Here is a 24,827-nt window from a genome sequence, read left to right on the forward strand (position 1 = left end):
GTCTGATGAGGATAATCATTGAAGGATAAGTGGAAGGGAAGAGCGGCAAAAATAACCTCGTATGACTTAGAAGAAAATCTAAATTATTATATGTATATATTCTAAAGGTTAAATACGTAATGAAAAAAGTTTGGCTAATAGGGGAGCTAAGGACAACTTCGTTGCATTAATCCCAGAATTGTCAGCTGTAGACGATTAGTTGTCAAAATTCGAAAAATCTCTAGCTACTACGGAAAACGACTTGCAATTAAATCTTTGGAATTACTCCCTTTTACATACCGACCAGCACAAAACCCCCAAATAGGCCCTCCTCCCTCACTGTATCCCTTCCCTCTAAATATTTTACTGCCACACCGTGACTAATCCACGAAAACCACAATTGAAACGAAACATTCACAATCTCACTGTAGACAGCCAATTGGCTGAGAATAGTGACAAAATAATGAGGAAATTTCGGCGTGGCGTGGCTGTGGATGATGATGGCCATAGAATGAAATCTCTCTGAAATTAATGATAAATGAAATCTCTCGTCTAAATCCTAAATTATTAAGCAACCTCGTATCATCACTCGGGTAAGTCCTCATGTGGGAGTAAGAGGTCGATTTTACCAGAGAGACAATCGACTGATCGACGATCTTCCATTAAGTCAATTGATGTATATCATTGGTGACGGCGAAAAAGCAAACCTAGCGATGACTCCCCATCATTATCTCACTGTTCGTCATGTTTTCCGGAGTGATGTCGGCATTTACAGACTTTGTGGGGGGAATGGAAAGCGGGACTCTTTGGTGTTCGGCACTCCTCTCGAAAAGATCTGCTCCGATAGCAGGAAACTCCTCTAAAAGATGAGACGCGCGCGACCTTGGCGGCGGCGGCAGCACTTAAGTTGTTCCTCATTCGCGGAGGAGTCGTACGCGAGGAGAAGAGGGTGGGATGGGGGTTAAGGGAGGAAGGGGTGTATCGTTCTTGAACGAATATTTTAAAATGAACGACTCTTCGAAAATGAATCGGATTAATTGAATCATGTTTTCAATTCGCATTGTTCGAAATGAACGAACGAGTAGAGGATCGCAGCGTTGATATGAGGGACGCACAGTACATTCTCAGGATTCAATTTATGGATCCATGTCGCGGTACTTGAAAATAACTTCAATTTGTAATTTTACTCTCAATTTTTTTTATACCGGCCTAGATTTCAAGTCCTTACAGATAATTACCATGCTAATGGCTTGAGAACTATCCCATCACATGACCAGTCCTATTGAAAATTACGAAAAAGTTATTTCCTTGTATGAGGAATGCACTGTAATAATGACCTAATGAATGCCACAAATAAGGTAAGGTGGTACATTGGTAGATGAAAACAATGGCTATCATAAAAATACTTAATTAGCCATTATTCATGCGTTGACTAGTAATTTATTTCAACAACGGTAGATGGTTAGAAGTGTGGTTGGATTTTGGTGGTTAGGACACTACTGTTTACAACAACCTTCACAGACATTCCCATAATTTCTCGTCTTGTATTGTACTTCATAATCCGCGAACTACAGCCATCTCTAAATATTTGTATCAATATAAAGGCTTTGTAAACTAAAGGTTTCATCATACTGAGTATACATAATTTATTGGGAGAAATTTCCGCATCGATTCTGAAAATTAAGTAAGTTTAAGGTTGACAAACACTGGACGATCTACGTCTTACTTGACACCGTCACACTTAAGGTTTCAGGCTGTACTTAATGGAATTGCTGAATAGGGGATGAAACTTCGCTTTATAAATCCATACTTACCATTTTAAAATTTTTAAGGGGATAATGAAACATTGTGTTGAAAACATGGGTGATTAAATTAAAGTATGGAACGTAGGAGGCGAAATTTCTTATCCATAATACTTAGCTCTGATTTATGGATGTGGTTTCTAATTATTTCCTCCAAAAAACTTCATCATGAACTCGAAATAGTCGAGAGATTCAGTACATATCAAGATATTTTAACTACAGTAGAATAACGATGACAAACATCCTTGTCCCAGATAAGGGTAACCTACACATGCGGTACTAAAACCTTCTCCAGTTTGGTGCGCGAGGATTTTATCCATCCGCCAATGAGGCTGGCTACTAGTTCAATTGATCAATGAATTTGGAATGGTAAAGATATATAATTTCAATTTTTAAAAATGTATCGGAAATTGCCATACTTTCGCTCATAAAGAAATGAAGAAGATTGAAGAACCGAATCACTACCATGGATCAAGTCATAAGAACCGAATCATTCAAATGAGGCGAAATTCCCACCTCCTTGTGGGAGGGAGAGGAAGATTTTCTCGGGGTAGGGGGAACAGGGTGGGAGGAGGGGGGAAAGGTGAGGGCGCTGGTGCGCTGTCGGGAAAGCGGCCCCCGCCACCACCGCGCTTTGACTCCGAGAGGCCGCTCTCCGCTGGAGACTTCAACGACTGCATGCGCGTCTCGACCAAGCCGCCTTCGCCGGGACATACTTGGGATCTTCGCCGCTCTCGCGGGCAGCGAACTCGCCGTCACGGATATCACGTCCTCGGACAGCCACAGGTAAGCCAACTCGTACCCTCTACTCTTAGAGTCGTTAAATTCTTTCCCAAGGGGACTGCATAGAAGAGGCCCTATTCCATCCCATTGAAGGTTGATTTCTATTGCCACTTCGGACGCATTTTAATCGGCTTTCAAAAATGTCCGCAAGGCGACGATAAGCCGGAGCGGTCGCATCCGTATTCCGCAACTCTAATGGCCGTAAAAAATGGTGTAAATACGGCATAAGGCCTTTCAGTTAAGAAGACTCATCACTTTCATTGCGCCAGTCTGTTCTTGACTTGACTTTGTTTTTATTTCACCTAGCCCGGGTGAGGCCACAATCCGGCCCCCTCTTCCCCCGGGCCAGGGCTCTTTTACAGAGTTAACGATTCATTAGATAGTTCAAAGTTCATATATACTGGCTCGCAGGCCATTTATTTCACTCTGTCTGGAAGTCAAGTCAGGAGGCAGTTGGTTTCAGGAATTCCATCCACCAATGTTTTCCAATCATCCTCCATTGATTTGTCACTGCAAAACTCGGCAGGAACCACGCCATATATAACATGATAATGAATGAATACATAAATTAGTAATTAAATAAGTGCAATTTAAATAAATATATCAATAGATAAATAAATAGATAAGATAATAGTTCTTGGGAGTCGTTTAAAACCTAATCTATCCCCTTGAAATTTTGAGTGAACATAGACTAAAAATTTGTAAACAATTTTCTGTATCTCGCAATTCAACAAACATCTCCCATTAACCTCGGTAAAATTGCCATTGTCGGGTTGCGAACTTAATCAAGGAAATAACTGCGGACTAATCATCGGTGTACATTCGCGGAGTCTTCGCAATAGAAATACAAGAAAAAACCGTATCACAAACGATTTTTCCTATTCGGATTTAATGTTCGCAATTAGTGGGTTACGAGCTGCAAAAAAAATGATCCCGGTGTGTTGCCGTGTGTGTGGAACAAAAGGTATACCGTCTCCGACGCTCTCAACAACGAGTTGTTTGACTTTGACGAACGGAGTGGCACTAGCAGACATTTCCACACAGAGTTGTGGTGCTCAAGGTTTTTTGAATCACAATGGCGACATATCCCAATTCAATGGAGGACATGAAGTCTTAGATAAACGTTCGCTGCGGGAAGCAAACATCAACGTTGCGAGAGTGGTGCATTACCATCCGCCACGGTAAAAGTAATTGGATTCACATACACCCAGAGGATAAAATCCTAGGACGGTTCCATATTAGTCTTCAGCATTTAGCGATCAGACTGAACATTTTTTTATTGTTTTCAAGAAGAATGGAATAATAAATAATTCTTAAAAATTGCGGTGTTTATGCGTCACAATATTGCAGGCGATTGTGTTCACGGATCTATTTGTAACTCACGCAGTGATGTAAATCGATTAAGTGGTAAGGGTAGAGCTCAGCTCAAACTAAGTCATAGGCGTGTGTTTAAAAAATTCAGGGTAGGGTGGTCAGTTCCTTTTCCTGGACCACCTCGCAATTCGCGGATATGGTTTGGGGGTGTCCGAAAGGTTCACCCAAGCTTTGAACCTGGAACCTCTGGATCTGCAGCAAATAGCTCTACCCTCTAGCCTCCCATGCTTCTACAACTATCATGGTGTAAATACTGCTTACGGCCTTTCTTTTAAGAGAATGCATAACTCCCGTTGCAAAGGTCTGTTCTCATGACGTACCCACTAATTGTTTTCAGATCAAGCTATCCTATATAAATTTTCAGTAAAACCTTTATAAATTTGCCTGTATCTCGTAACATTTAAACATTTATCGCTGTCGACTCTCAGATGTAATTTTTTAATACGAATAGTAATTCGTATTAAAGGCAAATTTTGGAAAAGATTCAATTGTCGCTGGCTCAATTTTGAGGAATATTGTGTTATCAGTGGGAGTAACAGCGACTTAGCAATTTCCATACACGGCTTATTTCTACCAACCGGATTCGCTCTCTAGCGTGTAACTCTCAAGGGTTTCACGAGGAATTTTTACCGTTAAGAAAGACACAGGGTAGTAATCGGCGAGGTAAATTAAACGCTGTATGGAAAATTACCAAGTCGTTGTTACTCCCACCACTGTGTTGGAAAAGGTCTAATCTACATCCCCTGAACATTTCATCATCATATCATAACTTTGCGATTAAAAAATAGAGCCGGTGGAATGTGTCCTCTTAATACGCGTTTGATGCAATGTTGGAGTGCCGGCATTCTGGGATTGCGGCAGTCACTTGCCGCACCTTCCCGGATGGCATGTGGGGATGACACCGGGGGAGAGAGTGGGAGACAGCGAGGGTGACCTCCGTCCCAGCCTCACGCCCATTTCACTCGATCTTCGGAGCCAAGATGTGGATCGCGTGATCGTCGCCGCCGGTCGCAAAAATGCCATCTCCTCCGCTTAGCGACTTTCTTCGGTGACCTTCGAAATAAAAATCCGTTCAATCCGTTCTAGAGAGGACAAATACCTCCCTCTAGATAGGCCGTATTCTATCTTTATTAGTTGACGTATTCATCATCGCCATAATTCAACCATCGCAAGCCGAACCCGAAGATTGGTTTGGAAGGTTTGGCGAGGGTAGATCTCACCTCGAACTAAGTTAAAGGTGCGTCAATTTCACACATTCAGGTTAGGGGGGGTAGTAGGTAGTTTATTTCCCGAGGCCACCTCGCACTTTGGGAATTTGGCTTGGGGATGTCCGAAGGCTTCACCTGAGATTTGAACCCCTTGGATCGGAGGCAAATACCCACTAGGCCAAGGTGTAATTTTTTAAATATACGAGGCAAATGTTGGAAAAGATTCAATCCTCGCTGGTTAAACTTTAAGATATATTGTCTTATTGTAAGATTGATTTGACGCAGATCTCTATTCCACTCTCCAATATGTTAGCCTTATCATAGTGACTTATTTATTCTCTTTTTAATCTTTAAAAATCCATCTTATTGCAGCACATTCGGAGACGTCTCCTCCCCTTCTTCCCATCCCTCGACGATTGTCTTACGACGGTGAAATATTACTTCGTTGAAAGAAAAACAATCAACTGTTTCAGAATGTATATAGTAGAATGCTTTCAACATATGCCTCTCTGTCGAACATGAAATGTTAGCATTTGAGGAAATACTGAGGAAAAATTTTCAAACAGTTGTCAAAACAACAGAGTGTTCAACAGGGTCTATTTAATCTACTCCGTAAATTTAATGATGACAGCACAAATATGAAACGAATAATCTATCACAAAAGAAGATGAGTCGAGCGGGAAAGATCCGCCTTCTTACTAGGACGAAATTAAGTGGTAAGTTAGAGAAAGATACCTTCCGCTCGATAAGTATGTCTATTTTGGTAACGGATTATTCGATATGGCATTGAAATTTTCAGCGCAGATTAAGCAGACATCTAAATCCACATAAAACCCCCGCGAGCCGTCTCAATAGCCGTTAACCAATATACCACCAGACACCTGCTGGTAGCAAATACAGGAATGCGCATAAAAAGTTTCATTTAGCATTTATTTATTTTATTCTTATGGAGATAATGAATTCCCACACCAATCCGTTCGGGAAAATATCTCTCTTAATTTATCATGTCTGCTTAATCAGTTCAACGATTGCCTGCTTCTCAAATTTGGAAATTTTACCTTGGTACTTCATCATATCAATTGTTTTGCATATCTGAGATCCAAGAAATTTTTGACAAAGATCTATTCTGTATACCCTGATAATTTTAATATATTAACTTAAGTTTTGTGTGTGTATAAAATTCGACCGGTTGAAAGGAAGGTACTAGCTGAGCTTGGCGTATTATCTCGAGAAGTGCACATTTATTCGTATGCATGAGCAGATGAACATACGATGTAACGTCTGGTTTTTTTCCCGACGAAAAATGGCATTGAATATTTTTCAAGTTTCTCACTGGGTAATTTATTCCACATCTTTTCAATTTTTTACACGCTTTTTCTTAACTTGCTTCGTATGATCGTCTGTTGGATCGATGGGAATCTGGAAATTAATTTTTTACCCTCTCACCATTGTCGGAACGGCTGGAAATTTTTGCAGACTAACATGCTTCTCATGTCAATGAAATATTCAATAATCAGACACCCGAACTTTTGTTCAATCGTGCTCAAATTAATTCAGTAAATATGCATATGGGAAAGTAATTTTAAATTTCTCAATAGACTGCGTTAGTTGAATTTTATGGAAGAAAATTCTTTAACAGCTCTGATTTAATCGATTACGTGATTCACCACAAAAAGTAGAAAATAAAAATGGATTGATTGATCCAAAAAAGTATAAAATACACTGTAAAGTAAAAAATAGCTTTTCATCGCTGGGAAAATAAGACATGTTTGCTTATTAAGTTTAGATATTAATATCGTGTGCCAATTCTTACTCGCCAATACTTCGACACTGATTTCATATAAACCTCATCACCACCCACGCGTTATTCTCCGAACGATGAATAGCTTATATTTTACTTTTTAGTGTATTTAAGACTGCATTTGAAAAAAAACGTGTGTTTATAAAATCTTTTTGAATTTATTTTTAATTCATATCATATCCACTTTCCATTTCTTTGAGAGGAGATGCGTAAACTCTTCCCGGTTGTGAAACCCCGAGAAATCTTCACTGCCAGATGAGCATTTGAAATGATTGTGAGATTTCTTGAATTCTTTCCCCTTATACGTATATTTTTGTTCATGGCCTTTTCATTCAAGTTTCAAGGTTGGCCAACCATGCATTTATGTAAATGCCCCAAGGTGCGTTGAGGATTGTTTCTCCGTGTAGGATTCAAAATATTCTGCGGAAGGAATTAAACTATGGAGCGCGTTTACATTAGCATTAATTTGCGTAATTTAGCGGAATAGTGAATGAGTCTGTTGATGAAATCATCATCTTGCTAAACACGCTAAATTGAACGACTTTGCACTTTCAAAACAGCTTTTATGATAACCCCGATCGTATTCAACAATAATGTGTCATAATGGGGGTGGGGGGTACTAACCCTTGAAAATTACCCATTGTATTTATTTTCTTTCTCTTGACCTCAATTTTTAACGTTGCTTAGTATTTTGGACTTTAGGTTTTTTAAGAACTGGATGTATTTTTTTGGCCAACGTTTCCGTAAATTAGTATACCTTTATCAGGGCTATGAATTAATACGATTGCATTAATTTGATACACAAAGATATGAAAGGTCATTAAAATGTTTTTACTACAGTAAAATGAAAAAGAATTCAAATGAAAATTAATTAAAAAGAAGAGACAAGAATTTTGACAAATGACACATCATCGTTGTGAAATTCGATCCAGGTAATTTAAAAAAATCTGTGTGGAAAATATGTATTAGTTTCATTTAACATTTTTAACGTGAGGAAATTCCACGAATTCCAGTGCCTTAATATATTTCTTTAATAATGTAATTAGGAATATCAACCTAAGGATAGGGATAACAGAAATTTCCGCAGTGCGATTTTCTGGAATACAGATCTTCGGTGATATCGCAGATGGCCTTGGGGGAGGATCTGCTCCCTCAGCGCTGAATGTGAGTCATTCACGCGCCGGTGGCGCTATATAGAGTGAGCCCTACCTTTACCGATTAATAATTTACCTATGATTTTCGCTCTAGAAGCAATGTCAAGACTAGAATTAATTCTGTAATTACTCTAGTGCATCTAACATAAGAAGGGAAACGATTATGGTAGTATTAAGTGCTTGCGAGAGATAAATGACTACTTACGCATGCATTTTACAATTCGTCGGGTGATACTCAACTTCAATTATCAGTACAACAGGTGAAATTCGTGATGGAGAGATATTACCGTTCAACATCCCACCAGATCACGAATCCAATATCTGCGCCTCAACAGCGCTTCCCGAAGTGGGGCTCCAGACCGTGATGTTCTCACTGAAGGGAAAATTGCGGGGTTAAAAAAGAAATGAGGTCGCCATGAATTTGTGGCGTTTTCATGCAAAATCCAAGGATTGAGTAGGCTCCCAAGGTAGACAAGGAGTGCTTTCGGGATTAAAAATTAAAAAAATAAAAACCGCCGAAGATCGCCCGCCCATTGTCTTTGGTAGGTGGGGGCCGGATGTGTCGATTAATTTCTTTGGCTCCGGGTGTGACGACACCGCTTCATGAGGGAGGTGGGGAGAAAACGCGTGTGTGGGTGGAAGGGGGTGGAGGCGGGAGTGAGGGGAGGGGGGGAGCGTGAGAAAAAAGGAGGTCACTGGTGGGAGGAGATGGTTCTTAGAAAGGGGTTTTGGGGTGGAGGGAAAAAAAGCGAAGGGGAAGAGAGGGGGTTATTGGAAGGTGCGTGGTGGTGGTGATGGGTCGACCGACGTGCGCGACCGAGATCTTTTGTGTGATCGATTGATGAAAGGAATTAAGGCTGGTCGTACGCTGGAAGCGTTTTCAGGCGGCTTCGCGCTCACGCGTACTCGAGAGGCGAGAAGCTGCAACAAGATGAGCAGCTTCAAGCGTAGGGCTCGTCCATTGAAAGCGAACTTATAATAATAAAATATAATAATAAGAATACTAATAATAATAATAGTAATAATATTAATAACTGCATACCAACACAAGATAATAGATACCAAGACCCCATACTATGAATACCACCCCGAAACAGTGATTGAAAACAGCGCATTTAAAATTTACTACGATTTGCCTATCCAAACAGGTAAAACTATAGCTAATATAAGACCAGATATAATGTTTATTGACGAGAAATATAGAACTTGTTACATAGATGATATTGCTGTGCCACTGTCGCATAACATCGAAAAGACAATAGCAGGAAAAATAAATAAGTACCAAGAATTGGCAATAGAAATAAAAAGAATCTGTAAAATGGAACAGGTTCATATACCTCCAATTGTCATATCAGCTATCGGTATCATCCCAAAACATATACAAAACTGTTTCTATATACTCAACCTTCATCCAAATACATACATCAAATTGCATTAGGCTGGAATAATTTCAACCTGTCATATCACAAGAAAATTTCTCAACTCTATTCAACAGTAAAGAGATACCTCGGTGAGAAACTGTGCTCTTTACTCCAAAACAACTCAGTGAAAACTGAAGAAAATTTAAGGGAAAAAAATAATTTTTATTCTACTAATTCGTAAATTGCGAAAATACTTATATACACTAAATAAAGCAGTAAAGTAGAATATAGGACCCCTTAGGTATACCTGAATAGAATCATTTCTTAAAGCAACGGCTGGTGCTGATTTATAAACATTGGAGAAAACATGATAGGACAAAAACAATTTAGATAATCAAATATATGTGTGGTATACAAGATCGGAATAGGGAAAATAAAATTCAAGAATGATAAAAATTACAATGCAAATACAAAATAAACCTTGATTTAGAGATAAACCATGAATGAAATAGAAATAAACCATTAGGAATAGAGTTTTCTAGAAAAACTTGTATTAAAGATGACTGTTAACAATGAAAATACAAAATAAATAACAAATTAAAATTATCGAAATTATATACTACAACTTTTAACAATTTTTCAATATTTTCACTCCATTGGGAAATAAGCACTGCTAGTATTCGTTTCAGAAAGACGTGAGTTTCAATGACAACAAAATCACATAAGACAAAACAAACATATGCTGATATAATGCACCATCTCAAGTCGAGCGTGTACGCGCGACAAATCCAACACAAACAGGATGTGTAGTGCGTGCGTGGGTACGCCTCCGCGCTGGTTGGTGCCTGCATTGTACGCGGGTACGTATGAATCTGGGTAGTGAGATTTGCCGCGCGGAGCCGCTTTTCTACGCTTGTGTCACGTGAGAGCGGAGCCGCCTGAAAACCCTTCCAGTGTACGAATCGCCTAATGAACGACACAATCTTTCTGGCAGTTCTCGACCGAAAGTCGGTCGTCGGTCACTTGCGACCGATGCCCGTTGTCGTCATCGTATTCGTGACCGAATTAGGTATAGGTAGTGAAGATTTCTCGGGTCTCACTCCGCAATTTACCCATCGTCCTCAGGGATTCAGGAGGTGTGTGGTTCATATAGGCCATGTATAGGTGAGTGGTACGTTAATATTGGTCGTGAGCGACCGCGTGATCGAGATCTTCTTAGTGATCGATTGATGAACGGAATTAACTCCGACGAACGACACAATGTTTTCGGTAGTTCTCGACAGAGAGTCGGTCACTCGCGATGTTGGCCGTGTTCTTGATAGGTGCAGTATTCTTAGAATATTTCTTTAGAATATTTAGTGAAGAGTACTTTTCCTGAAAAAATATATGCATACAATTCTTTTCCCGCTCCAACCTCCTTAACCACACATGCGAAAATCATTTGTTTTGAATTTTTCAGCCTCGGGAGAACCTCTTCGTAGGGTATCATCATTTCCGCTCGAGCAGTCTTCTCTTGTAACTAATGACTTGATCAAAACTTACGCTACCACCAAAGAATATCCAGGGATTCGTTGAGTGCACCTTTATCAACATTTGCCTTTATATAGAACTTGAAATTTTACCCCAGTCTTTTCTCAGATGCAATTGTTTTTGATACAGGCAAATATTGACAAAGGAAAACTCTATTCACTCTGAAATTTCCGAGATGATATGTAAATTTTTATGCAATCAATGCGTCTTGAATAAAGAAAAAATTGACTGACTCAAATTTTAAAATGTTACCTCACAATACTATCGCATATGTTACAACCTATTATATCTGTGTTAGAGAAAGAAAAAAGTTGACGACAAGTTACTTGACACGAAAGAAGATAAAATACTCTCTGCTTAGCTGGAATAATGAGTTCTCTTAAAAAGCACTCGAGTGAAGCCTGCTTTTTTGCCGCCGATTCAAAGTGGTTTCAACTCATTCTAAAGGGAAAGTCTGTGTTTATCTTTATGTTTCCACCTCGACGAATGTAAGTGGTGAAACTTAGTATTTGTCCCCAAACACGCATAAGTGGATATGTGACAATATTTGTTTTGTCTGATTACTGCATTGTCCCTCATTTACTGCAACGAACAACCTAAATTGCTACAATTTTTTTGTTGAGTTTTTGGGTCTTCACATTCATGTGAACCTTTGCAACACAATGAAAGTCGTTTGCATGGAAGGAGGATTATATTGTGCATAGAGACAATGAGTGTGAAATCATGGTTGCTGATCCTGTCATAAATTAGACGTAAATTGCAGTTTCGAAACCTCTATAATGAGTTACGTAATAACAAAATTACATTTTTGATGAATTTTTAATTACGCTCAGTTCGCTCAGTGCCTTGCACGTGAGTAAAATATGACCAGCATATAAGATTATTTTTTTGTTTAATATAGATTTTTATCCTGATCACCACAGAAAAATTGGCCCAAAAAAAGAAAACGCAGAAGTGCGAATAAATGACTGGGAAAATGGGAAAACGTATCGATCAAATAATATGCCAATATAATAAATCATCTCGTCCTCCTATATCATCTATTTATGCCCTATTTTCTTCATTACCAGTTGCCCGAATAGTATCATTGTGGTAGTTTCAAGTGTAGTAAGTGCTTTAGGAGAACTACTGCCTTTAATGGAGGAGATGGAACCTCGCTTATATGATTATCTATCGCCATAGGCCGAAAGCCGTACACAAGAAAATAAACTTCAAATTATGTTTTTAAAAGCGTGAGAGAGTAAATTCCATCAAAAATGGTTTTTAATCACCTCTATACGTCCCTAATTCCTAAATTGATAGTCACGATACTGTTTCATTATCAAAATGAGCGTACCATCCGTTCTACCCGAAATAACTCACAACTGCAATTTAATATGAGTATATTAGGCAAAACTTTCAATATTTTTTATCTGCTACAGGCTCTTTGTGGCGTTGACAAAACTGACCTTCAATTAGAAAAAAAGCAGTGTATGAATAAATACATGAAAAAATGATCCGCTTAAAGTTAATCGATCAAATAATATGCTGAGACGTATTCTCATTGTATTAATATTTGACATCTATTTATGCTACCTTTTATGTGCTATCAGTTCGACAGTTAAGTACAGGGTACTATATTGCTCTAAGTTTCTTTAACAACTTAAATCTGCAATGAAACCTCCGTGGAGCCAGCTTTTTCGTAGCCGGGGCAAGCAATCCTTCACGACGTTGTAATATGGGATGAGTTTCTTTGAGGAAGGGAAGCGGAGCGCGACGCACACGTTTCCTCTTCCTACGGTGGCCAAGATATGGTCAACTCGTCCCGGCTGTGCGTACTTTCCCATTTTTATTCCGCGCGGAGGGTGGCAGACTGGAAGGGAGAGGCTCAGTGCGAACGGATGATCTCCATTACAAGGAAGAGAAGCCGGAGGGATGCGGGAGAAAGGGGCCAAAGGTGAAAGTCTTCTCGCTCCGTCCTCCGACCGGGGACTTTCTTCGCGTGTAGAGGCCGCCACGGGAGGCGCATGAATACATTGCTCTTATCCGGGATCGGACTACTTGCGACGTTCCTCGAAGTGTGTCTGCCTTTTCTCTGTTCACAAAACTCATTCCTCGTTTCAGGATTGATAAATTAATAAGAGAACGCATACTTTCCTCTTAAACGGTCTATTATATGACAGATCGCATAGTGATCGCATAAAACATTAAGTAAGTTTACAGATAAAAATAGCAATAAAAATAAATAAGGATTAACGAAAGAATTACAGTGAATATTTCTCGGGTCTGACACTGGGTAATGTCCGCCATACCTCCTTCCAAAGTTTCGATAAGCAACTCACCTATCGTCTTCAGGATTCAGGAATACAATGCCATTCGTCCATGCCTCGGGGTATATACACATATATCTACATATATAAATAGTAATGTAATAATATTTGTATGTATACCGCGAGGCATAGACGGAATAGCATTGAATTTCTGAATCCCTGAAGACGATTGGCGAGTTGCTTATCGAAACGTTGGAAGGAAAAATGGAGGACCTTACCCAGTGTGACATCCGATAAATCTTCGCCATTTTTCGCTGGGAAAAACAGGCATAACAACGAAATGATTAGTTTGATAGAGTTCGGGGCTGAGAAATTAGTTTCTTAGTGGAGAGCTGCTTCAAACCAATCTCAGTATTGCTGACCAGTGATGATGTTGAGCGTTCATAGAAAAAAAATAGCGCGGGTTCGAACTTCGGACACTCTCTTTCAAAAATCAAAGAAGTTTGAGGTTGTGCAGGGAAAACTCCCTTTCCCTGGACATGTGAAAAATCAGATGCCAGTGGTTTAGTTCCGCAAGAGCTCTACCCTTATCTATACAAAGCAATTTCCGGGTTGAGTTATTAATTGAGCGTTTGAGTAATTATTTGTCAAAGTTTCCGAAACATGTATTCCTTCCTAATGACATGCATTACATAGCCATTAACGGACCCAGGATTTAAAAAACCCGAAAAAAAATGATGCAGTTCATCTGTATGTTTAGAGAACTCGAGAAAATATTTTCTTTCAGCATATGTTTTTCTGTGCATTTCGTGCGTAGCGTTATTAGTATTATTTAGCAAGGTTGAAAGAAAAAAATAAGCTAAGAAGATCTTCGATAAGCTAGAGGATGTAATAAACAATTACTTGCACAAGCGCATGCTAAGTTCTGTATTGTTTATTAAGTCGTCAAAATGAAAAAATGATTTTACAAATGATTACATACTCTCAGTTTCTGTATTATCTTCAGGATCTGAATTGGATTCTTCGCAAATATCCGACGGGAGAGAAAAAAATACACCAATTTAATATTTCTTTTGTGGATTCCTTTCTCTATCCAGGTGTTGCGCCACGCTGAAACTTTTCCATCATGCGTTGTCATAGGTCAAGCTCTACTCAAAAAGCAGTGTCAGAGAGCGAGGCACCCCATTAGACACACTTTTACGATGGCTACGTTGACCTGAAATTTCTTTTTATCTCACCGTAGGAAGGTTAGCGTATAGTATGGGAAATTATTCTACATAATGACTCGGGGATAACAATTTTAGGGGCCTTATTTGGCAAGGCTTTTGAAATTTTCGAGCCACGAAAAGAACTTACTTTAACATCACGAACTAGATGATGTTGAGCATTCAAAAAGTTGATCGATAAAAAATTATGCAATTTGTTAGACTCACGAAGATTTCGAGGCTACTTAATGAGAAGTCCTTATTAAATACGGCTTCAAATAAAAAAAATAATGCTACTCCTTGGCATGAAATCACTGCTCTTTAGCAGTGTGTTATGGTTCAATTAATGTAAAAATAAATTTTATAACTTTGTCATTCCATTAGCTTCAAAAGATAGATTTTCAGCTAGCAATGGATTTATTAAATCCCATTGGGGAATTCATATATAATTAATTAAAAATGTTCGTAATATAATTTTTAGTAATCGCATAATCATTTAACTACTTGCTTCTACTCTGCGTATCGCGGTAGTGACGAAGCAATCACTGTTTTTCAGTAAATCAGCCGATTCGACCAAAGGTAAACTGTCGTATTGCGCCTTCTTAAATCCTTCTTAAGTCAATATGTCCTTAGAAGAACTACTGCAATGCTCGCCGATGATTATTTACCTCTCTTTCAATCAAGGCTCTAATTCCTTAGCGAAGCGAATGGTGTACCGTGCGATGACGTCACTAGGCATTTCAGGTCACGTGATTTCAAGCGATATTCGAGCACTTTTAATTAGCATTTAATGACGTTTGTGGAGTACTAGGAGAGTTTTGGCTTATACATTTGGACTCGTGAGAAAATTGTCTATTCAATGAGACTTAGTTGCATGATGAACAAATTTCATACAAACGATTTAAGTTTTTCCTGGTGAATACTTCTGACAAATATTTCTCGGGTTTGCATCCAAGTTAAAGCTTTTATGCTTTCCTCGGGCTTGCATAAAAGCTTTAACCTGGATGCAAACCCGAGAAATATTTGTCACAAATTTCATACACATTCCCCAATGCCGGGGTGATCGACAAAAAGCTCCATTTTGGCCCAGATTTACCGGTTAAATTTCATTTTTTTAATAGTAATAAGGTGGTTTTCTATTTTTTAAAGAAGTTACAGTTGGGCTATTTGCGGCAAGTGCAGTTTAGGGCATTACATATTAAAAAGGTATATTCATTATTATCCTGGTCAGGGGCGCATTTCGGAGCTCGGTGGTGGCTACATGTAAAACGTGTCCCAGTTTGAAAGAGTCTTCGAAATTATGCTGGAGAATATCGTTATCCTTATATGAGGAGGGACATGCTGGACCTCCAGGGTCGGCTCCCCTTGAGATTTGACAAACCCTCGCGCCCACGTGAAATGGTGGTTGCCTAGATACAGATACCCTTTTACAGTGTGGTAAACATTGGCTCCTCCACTGTTGTAAGAAGCCGAAAGAGAAGGTATCTTTACCATTACACTCTTCTATTATTCGTGAATAATTATTCTTTTATAACTTCCGCTACAAACTTGATATTTTTCCCTTGTTAACATTTACCTGCACTTGAATTTGCCAAAATTTTACCTCAGTATTTTATAAGATGTAAAAATTTAATTATTGCGTGGGTTATCGCGGCGAAACAAAAAACAGAGCTGGAAAACCCATAAGCGTGAATTTATCGTAATTTTGATCAATATTTGATAATCATACTAATATGGACAAATACCAATTCTCTATACGATGAAAAGTTCCACTTGAATTAACTATGATCATTTTGTAGATAATTAGATCACCACGATTTATTTGAATCGATATTTCCTATCGCATTATAATAGCGCATATGGTGCCGCAATCACTTTCATCGTTTTGGTCTCTGCGTTAATATTTGAACAATTTTTTTTGTTGCTGCGCTAAAGTCTTGAGAAAACATAAAAAATATTTTTCTTGGCAAATTTTTCTTTAGTTTCAAAATTTTAATTCCCAGACACTACTGCTCAGTTACTCAGTTTTTAAACGTCTTGGTAGTCACTATGTAAGGGCTACATGATCTCCCCGGACCGTTGATAGTGGGCTACGTACGTTACTCCACAATACTATCAACAAGCCTCTGATAGGCTCGGCCTAATATTTCAAGTACTTGCTCATATACCGCTTCACTTCCCATCAGTGCAGTCATGGTGAAAAGAAAGAACCTGAATATGTTTACTATCGGTTATTTGGTGTGCTTTGGATAAATAAATATCTTCTTGTTTTTTAAATGCTGTTACTTCACTGTTTACTTCTTAAAACGACGTTACACACATTCCATACAAACTTCAATACATGGGTAGATACGAGGATAACAAGCAGCAATGCGTACCCAGTTACTAAAATAAATACTGAATGATAATACCTTATATTAAATCTTAATTGAGGGGGTGTAAAGCCAGGGGTACGAGTGATATTGTTCTAAACAGAGCTAGGTACAGTTAATTTTTAGAAGAAATGTACAAGGTTGGCTACCAAGAGATACGAGTGAGTCTGTTCTGTGCTGACATCGAGTGGAAAATCAAATGCTGTAATAAATATCTAATTGATCTCGTTTATTTTCTTTATGTGATTTCTGTACCAAACACTGTTTATAAAAAAAGAAATCACTTTTACCCCCTAGGTTTACTACCCCCTCAATTGATTCTCCAATATTTACTTCGATTCACAAAGTAAAACGAATGAATTCACAGATTGATATCGTAAATTTATTAGCTACCGTGGTTAGTAAATTATGAAAAATGAAATATTCCTGAGCCATGTGAAAGGAATCATTCACATTTGATATACCTAATGATCTCAAAATTCATTTCCATAGCATCTAAATTTGATATCCCTCAGGATTGAAAAAATGCATTTCCATTCTGTGCATTATTTTCGGATTGGTTAATTTTTTAAACAAATGAGGAGTCCAACTGTGGATTCATCCACTGAAAAAAACCAATCATAAAAATTAATTTTGGCAAATATAGCATTATTTTTGTGAAAAATATTCTCACATTTCCCAGAAATTTTACATTGAGAATGGAAACTTTCCTAATCTCTCCTTTCACTTTTGTATTGCGCACTACGGGATTTTAATCGGTCGGGCACCGTTTAAAAAATAAAGCGAGAGAAAGTTTTCAGACGTGTTTCTCTTGAAACTAACAAAATTCGACACCGTAATATGTTGAGAGATGATTTCCAGAATTACCATTAGTATTTTTTTTTCTTGGACGTTTGGCCAATTATGGAGGCATTTATGGCATCTCCTAATGTTAGCAGGCATAATGGAAAGAACCAGTGGAAAATTTATGGTGAGAGCAGGAGATCAAAGAAGCCTGAACCACCAAAGACAATCATTTATTAATAAAAATAAAAAAGTAAATTAGGTAAGCGTACAACACTTACACGGAAACCATTTTAGAGCTATGTCCATCGCTAAAATTTCATATTTTTTTCGCGTTTTACTATAATGGCACATTATATTCAATTCCACAAAGTTGAGGAAGATCGGAAGTATAGCGGTGAAGTGGATATAGCCGCTGGGTACTGATGAATCGGGGCCGGGTGCGAATATTAATGAAGTTTTGGACACCCCTAAAAATCCTCGCGATAAAAGGAGGCCCAGAGAAAAAAAAGAATCTCAAAGCATGTGTGGAATATACACTCCTGTGTTTCGTAATGAGTGAGCTCTAACCTCACCTACCCAAACCACCTTTGGGTATAAGCACCGAGTGAGTTCGATACGTAATAATGGTAGAAGACAATATAATTTGAATATGTCAAGGGTTGAATGCCCTTTGAAAAAAGGATCCACCCGCTGGGTGTAAGAACGTAGTGATTCGATGTTTTCGTTTTTCCCCGTCATTCACTTGATTTTACTTTGGAACTACTTTTCTGGATTCATATTTAGCAAATTGTTTGTTCCATCCTATAATGTAAGGGCAGTAAGGTATGCAGAGGCTCATTGACGTACATCAGTGGGATCCGATGGATAATTGGTAGTTCTGAAGAGCGGAGAGCTCAATAAGATGAGATGGGAATACCGATGAATTGCCTTACCAACGCTTTAAATATACATGCAGGTGCACAGTCGACATTTATATGGCTTGCCGTCCGCATAGCGGCTTCTTTGCCAAGTGACAGCGTCAGACGCCGGTCGTATTTTAAGATGAACCTTCGGTGCATCGCAAATTTAATAACGGATACTTTTCTTGAGTTCTACGACGGTGGAGAACTACTTCGCACCTATTATTATTTTATGCTCTCACTCAGAGGCCTTCTCTTATCCACGTCAGTAAGACACCGCGATCCGTTGAGAAATATTTTTCGTGAAAATTTGAAAGAAAAGTAATAATTTGATAACAAATTTAACTTGAGTGTTCGGTAGTATTTCGAGGCAGAGTTGACTTTTGTCCATTATTGGTTTGAGGTAACAAAGTGGATATTAAAATCTAATTACAGGAGTTGGCCCGACTGGGCTGGGCCAATGGCAAAACCGAAGCGACATAACCTTGAGCCATTACTAAGAATGGTGACATTGCTTTTTATTACCACCAGTTGCGGTTTTCGAGATAATTTATTTAGAGGTTTACAAATTACAGTGGTTGACGTGCTTCGGCTGCTAAAAAAGAATGGTTTCCCGGACATGGTATACGGAATATTAGTGGTATTGGAAAGGGTCTACATTATGGCACTGACACCATCACATTCTAATAAATCAGATGCTTGTTATTCAATGTGGCGTAGTATGAAAAAAGCTTTCCGTTGAAACAAGCTGTTTAACTGCTTCGCGAGAAACTAAGATATATGTTACGGATTGGTCTGAGAAACGTTGATGGAAGGTCGCCCAATGGTTGCTCACCGACTGCGAAGAATAAATATCGAAAGTTACATTTGAATAAGTATCATAGCGCTAAGAGCTTCAAGGCAATATCTATGATTAACAGTATAATTCAGAATAAATAGTGGAATTCATTTACTCAAGGATTCGAATCATTTTGCCTGCCAACTAATAATTTTCAATTTGCTAATTAACTAAGAACTCGAAAACGTACTTAATATTTTGGCATACCACTATTTATTTTTAAAATTAAGTTAATTTGCAATCTTACATGCATATTTAACCATTCAATTCCCTCTTTATTGATTTTTCTGACAAAATAACTCTGTATTTTATCATTCTGATAGCAAGCCTTCGTTTTTCGCTCTAAATAGCCAGTTCGTGGTACCGAAAGGCATATACGTCATCCACGGCCCATCACTGCGACCACGATACGAAATTACTCACATTTTCAATTGCCCAATGATAACCTACGCCAATTATTTCAATGTTTAATGGTGAATCATTGGATATTGATGGCAGCATCCAAGATCTCTGAAGAATCATTGTTCTCCACTAATCCGGCGTGCTGTTTTTAACCACGGAAAGCGGAGATAATCGTTCGCAACGAAGACTTGAATGGTGAAGGCGAAATCGATTAATGTCAGTCGGAACCGATACGTGACTAACGACCCTCCCGGCCTGACATTTACCAACCAGGGGTTTGCCGACGCTCACCCACTGTAATTTGTTCATCATCATCTTCCTCACAGCTGACGCCCGCGCGGATTCTTATGTATTTTTTTACGATGGTTCTTCTTTCCTGTCGACCATTCCCTTGGTATTTCCAGCACGTTTCTTTCGTCAGCGATTCAAGGTCGCGGACGAGATTTCCAAGAAATATCGGGTCCACGAAATTCACGAAATATCGGGTTTTTCCGGTCAGTTGGTCTCTCTAAATACCCCACTCCCTGATCCCCCAACTTTTCATCTTGAGGTAGTTATTGTTCGTTTAAGCCTGGATTAAACGATACTTTAAGACGTAAAAGTTCACGTTGAAATATATGCAAGCAAAATGCAGGACTCAAATTATAACCATACATGAACAGAAATATAGTATCTTTCTAAAATTTGATTAATGTATTCGTGCATGTTTGGTTCCACCAAAATAGTTCATGAATCAACACATTAACTCGTACGTGTTAATATATTTCATATTAAAGTCTTTATAGGGGCGGTTCCAAGGAGGGCATATTATCCCCTTACCCCGAAAGTGAGGAGATAATTTTCTTTTGCGAAGAATAATGATTTAACACGTTGAAACTTAATGGCATCATAATGGTTGCACAAGCCGCAGCAGTTAACTTATATTCCTCTGGCATACGAATTTTATTCATAAGCCTACGTTAAATAAATGGAAAATATATCTGGTCTCGGTGGCGGCGGGGATAAGTCGTCGTCTACCTTACGGAAGGTCGCGGGGTCGAGTCCCGCCTGGAAAAATTTTCTCTTCCCAGGGCACGGATGCGTGTGATCGTCTGATGTTATTTGTCGAAACCTGCGATAAAAAGGCCTCATTGTGCTGTTTTCGGAGGTAATTGAGATAAATAAATCCCCGGAAAGTCTAAAACTCTTTATTTTGCACCTAATTTAGGTTTCATAATACTTAAATTGCATGAAAGTCAACCGTCCAATTTGGGCTTACTCTACATTTCAAAAGGATCCCGATCAGTTGCGTTACTAGGAATATGCAATGGGGAGTGGGGGGGGGGGGGGGGTATGGAATGGCCTGGTCTGGCGATCCCCCCTCCCCAGGCAACGCGGCGTCCGGGAAAATTAAAAAAAAATGACATGCCTGGATGTACATTTTACGTCATTTTGGCACAAAAAAATTAACTTTAAGCAGATGCAGTTATTAAATTTCAAAACTAAACAATAGTTTTAAATAACTTTTTTATTTCTTTGAGGCTTTGGGGGATCTATCCTCTCATCCCCCCATAGTACTGTGCCCGAGTTAGGAGCGTTGTAAAGAAATAACGGCATGTCCGATTTTAAAGTTATTTACATAAAAGAAGTACATTTCTCACTGCATTGAATGCTATTGGTGATAAATCGCTACCTTGGTTTGACAAGGTTCTAACTGACATTTTTGCAAAATTTGGTGTTTTCACTCAAGATAACTAAGTTTATGTTTCTCTATGTGTTGCACCGGTTTTTTTCACTCTGTGTAAAATAATAACAGATTTAGAACAGTGACAAAGTTCCAACTGCAAGGAGAAAAAACTAATATTTGGTGTGACAAGGTTCTAACTGCATTTTACTTATTTTATTACTCATATAAACATGTAAAAAAATAAAATAAATAACATATTTTCTTAGAGTAATAATTACTAGTGTATCTAGTGGATCACTAGTGTATTGCCAAAAATCAAAAATAAATTCCTATTAATAATAGAAATAGAGCAGTTTAAAACTTTGACAAGGTTTTTCTCAAAACCAGCAGATGGTCAGTTAGAACCTTGTCAAACCAAGGTAGCGAAATGTCAAATTATTTTATAATGGAATACACCGAGAATATACGAAGTACCTGTTTTTCAGCAAGTTCTATCCCTGTTTGGGTGATTGGGAGCTCTCGGCTGGGGCTCACGACGGGGCCCTTCTTCCCGGGGGATTCAAATAGATTTTGATGCTATTCTGGCTCTTGAAAACCAGATAAAAGTTAATAAAAAGTAGCAATTGAAATGAAAATTGATAATTTCACAACATGAAAATTGAGAATTTCACAGCTTATAAAATTTAAAAATATATGGATAATTCTCTTCCATGCATTCATGCATGCATGTGGATGTTTATATTCTATTCTCTATTTTGTGAATTGTTTTCTATGAAACAGCACTGAAATCTAAATAAAACCTCTAAAGTAACTTTTTTGAATAAACTTTTCAAAAAAGCTTTAGGTTCTTTTGTTATCTTCTGAAGCCTTTATTTTTTATATAATATTTTTTCTCTGAGTATGTTGAAAATAAAGTAACTATCGATATGGAGAATTTTACAATAGCAAAAATAACTTTGATTCAAGTTTCTGTGAAAATATACATATCTTACAACAATTATGTGCCAAAAGAGGTCCACATCACTCTGCCTCGCTTATTTTTAACAAATTGCCTATTAGCATTAAACATATTTCAAATATAAATGTTTTTAAGACAGAATTTAAAAAATTTCTACAGCCTAAGGGTTATTACAATGTAAATGAATTTTTGTCTGATAGTTTATGACAACATGTATGTTTTGATGTCCTCCCTGACAATGGTCTATGTCGCATGTATGACCTACAGAACAATAAAGATATTATTATATTATTATTATTATAAGTAATCTGAGTCTTTTACTACCTACATATTTTATGTACACTTCACAATGGATAGCGTCACGGAGGCTCCCGAATCCCAGGGCCCGCAGCAATCACCAATCAGTCTACCTGGCCAGACTGCCCCTGACCTACTCCCATTCATTCCAACCAGCCAACTTTAACTATTTTCTTACATTCTCGATGATTTATTTATTTTCAGTGTATGATGTTCAAGGGATTGGATCGAGTGTCAGCCCTTGGGGCACTGTTTTTCTGTGCCCTTTGGAGTGGAGTTTTGGATGTAGGGGCAATCGAGGGCCAGAATGAGAATGGATGTGATTGCATGGAGTACTGGAAATGCGTCATGAGGTACTTACATCTGTACAACATTGCTACTAAATTTAATGTTCGGGTGTGCACTGGTCATATGTCCTTATATGTGTCTCCAGCCCATCTACCCAAACTAAGTGTATCGTCTACTTATCTTAAAAAAAGTTTTAGGAGAGAGTGCCACTGAGTTCTGTGTTCATTCCTTCATAATACCTAATTTTACAACAAGTCATATTTTTCTTGCATCAGTCTTAAGGAAAGATGAATCTATGTGGGGCAAAGAAGCAAGCTTGATGATAGTCAGGGTTCATTTTGAACGTTAATTTAACATCGGGTGTACTTTGTTAAAAAGCTCCTTTTAAATTGCAAATAATTTTCAAAATCTGAACTTTTTGATGAGAAAAAAGTGTTTATTCCCTCATGAAAACTGTTTAGCCTAGCCTTTAATTGCCTGACAGAATATTATTGTAGTTTTTTTACAATTACCCACTACCCCTATGAATTTGAAAAATCAGGAATATCATGATTGTAAAAACTTGATAGGTACATGAGGTATGTGCATTGGTTACCCTTATAATGTGATCAGAATTTTATGTAATGAATATGAATGCATCATCCATTCTGATATTTAAGAAGAAATGGGAAGGATTGGGTACACATATTCTTTAAAGTCATAGATGAACTATCATCCTTGATAAAGATTCAAAGGTAACATTTAGGTAATCACTATTTAGTAGATCAGTTGCAATGGAAATAATCAAATTGTGACTAACCTTAATCCTCTTGCTCCAAGTCTTTCTCCAAAATTCATAACTAAAAAGACCAGACCATTCATATTAAGATTGGTTGTTGGGGCTTTTTGGCCAGTATTGAGGCCAGAATTTAACTTTTGTGAGGACAAGGGTAAAGGTAGAATTTAACATTTTTAAGTGAAAGTTGCCCAACATAGAGATTTAAAATGATTCACCACATTTTGTCTTAAAGGTTACATTGACTGAAAGAGGGGAGGGTATTACATGAAAGAGGGAGAATATTTATCAAAAGTTAATAACAAAATAATTTGAATTTCTTACTCAATCATGATGCATTTTTTTCTCAAATTGATCACTTGAAGAGACAGTTATAAAATACAATTTTCAATTTAAAAAATTCCAAACCTTTAATTACATTTCTCACAACATCTCCAGGGGGATGGCAAGGATGTGATTAATTTTTTTTCATGATTTGTGACACTGGCATAATATTATTTGAAGTTAATATATTCCTAGTATTTTTCAATAAGTTAATTCCTTACTATTTAGAATTTCTATACCATTAGATTTTTATTTATTTTTTAGATTATACCATTAGAGTACCTCTTGTAGATGTAGTTCTTGTCAGAGTGGGAAACTTACAGCATATGTTTGTCGTTTCAGTGGAGGAGCCCCATACAGTTACTGTGGTCTCTCCGATTCAAGTGTATGCTGTTTCTTCTCAAGTGCTGGGGGAGCTGGGGGTGGGGGTGGTGGCAATGCAGGGACAGGTGGTTCCCCTGCCATTGGCACGGGTCTCCCTTCTGGCCCGCAGGTGGCCCTCGATCGCCCCCCACTATCCCCTGGTGGCCCCGGATGTGGATTGAAAGGAGGAGATGCCCCCGAGAGTGATGGGGTGGCCGAGTTTGGTGAATGGAGGTGGCATGTAAGTGTGGATGAGGGTACCACTTTTTCCTTTCTAAATAAGAACCTATTTTCAATGACAAACAGCATTAAACTTTACCACCAAACAGTAAATATACAAGCAATTGAATAAAGCCAAAATATCAACTTATGATATGCCTCCTATTGAATATCATATTTGACTAAGTACTTTC

General features: G+C 38.2%; 1 protein-coding gene across 1 annotated transcript in view; it reads left to right on the forward strand.

Moving 5' to 3' along the window:
* Positions 1-2,216: 2,216 nt before the first annotated feature.
* The window catches only part of LOC124155237 (serine protease 44-like), a 31,726-nt gene continuing 9,115 nt past the window's right edge, over positions 2,217-24,827 (forward strand). The window contains exons 1-3 of the mRNA XM_046528954.1: positions 2,217-2,567; positions 22,869-23,017; positions 24,394-24,655. Of these exons, the coding sequence (XP_046384910.1) occupies positions 2,217-2,567; positions 22,869-23,017; positions 24,394-24,655 (762 nt within the window). The remainder of the gene's footprint in view (positions 2,568-22,868; positions 23,018-24,393; positions 24,656-24,827) is intronic.

Source organism: Ischnura elegans, chromosome 3 (assembly GCF_921293095.1).
Source record: "Ischnura elegans chromosome 3, ioIscEleg1.1, whole genome shotgun sequence".
In the NCBI taxonomy this organism is placed as follows: Eukaryota; Metazoa; Arthropoda; class Insecta; order Odonata; family Coenagrionidae; genus Ischnura; species Ischnura elegans.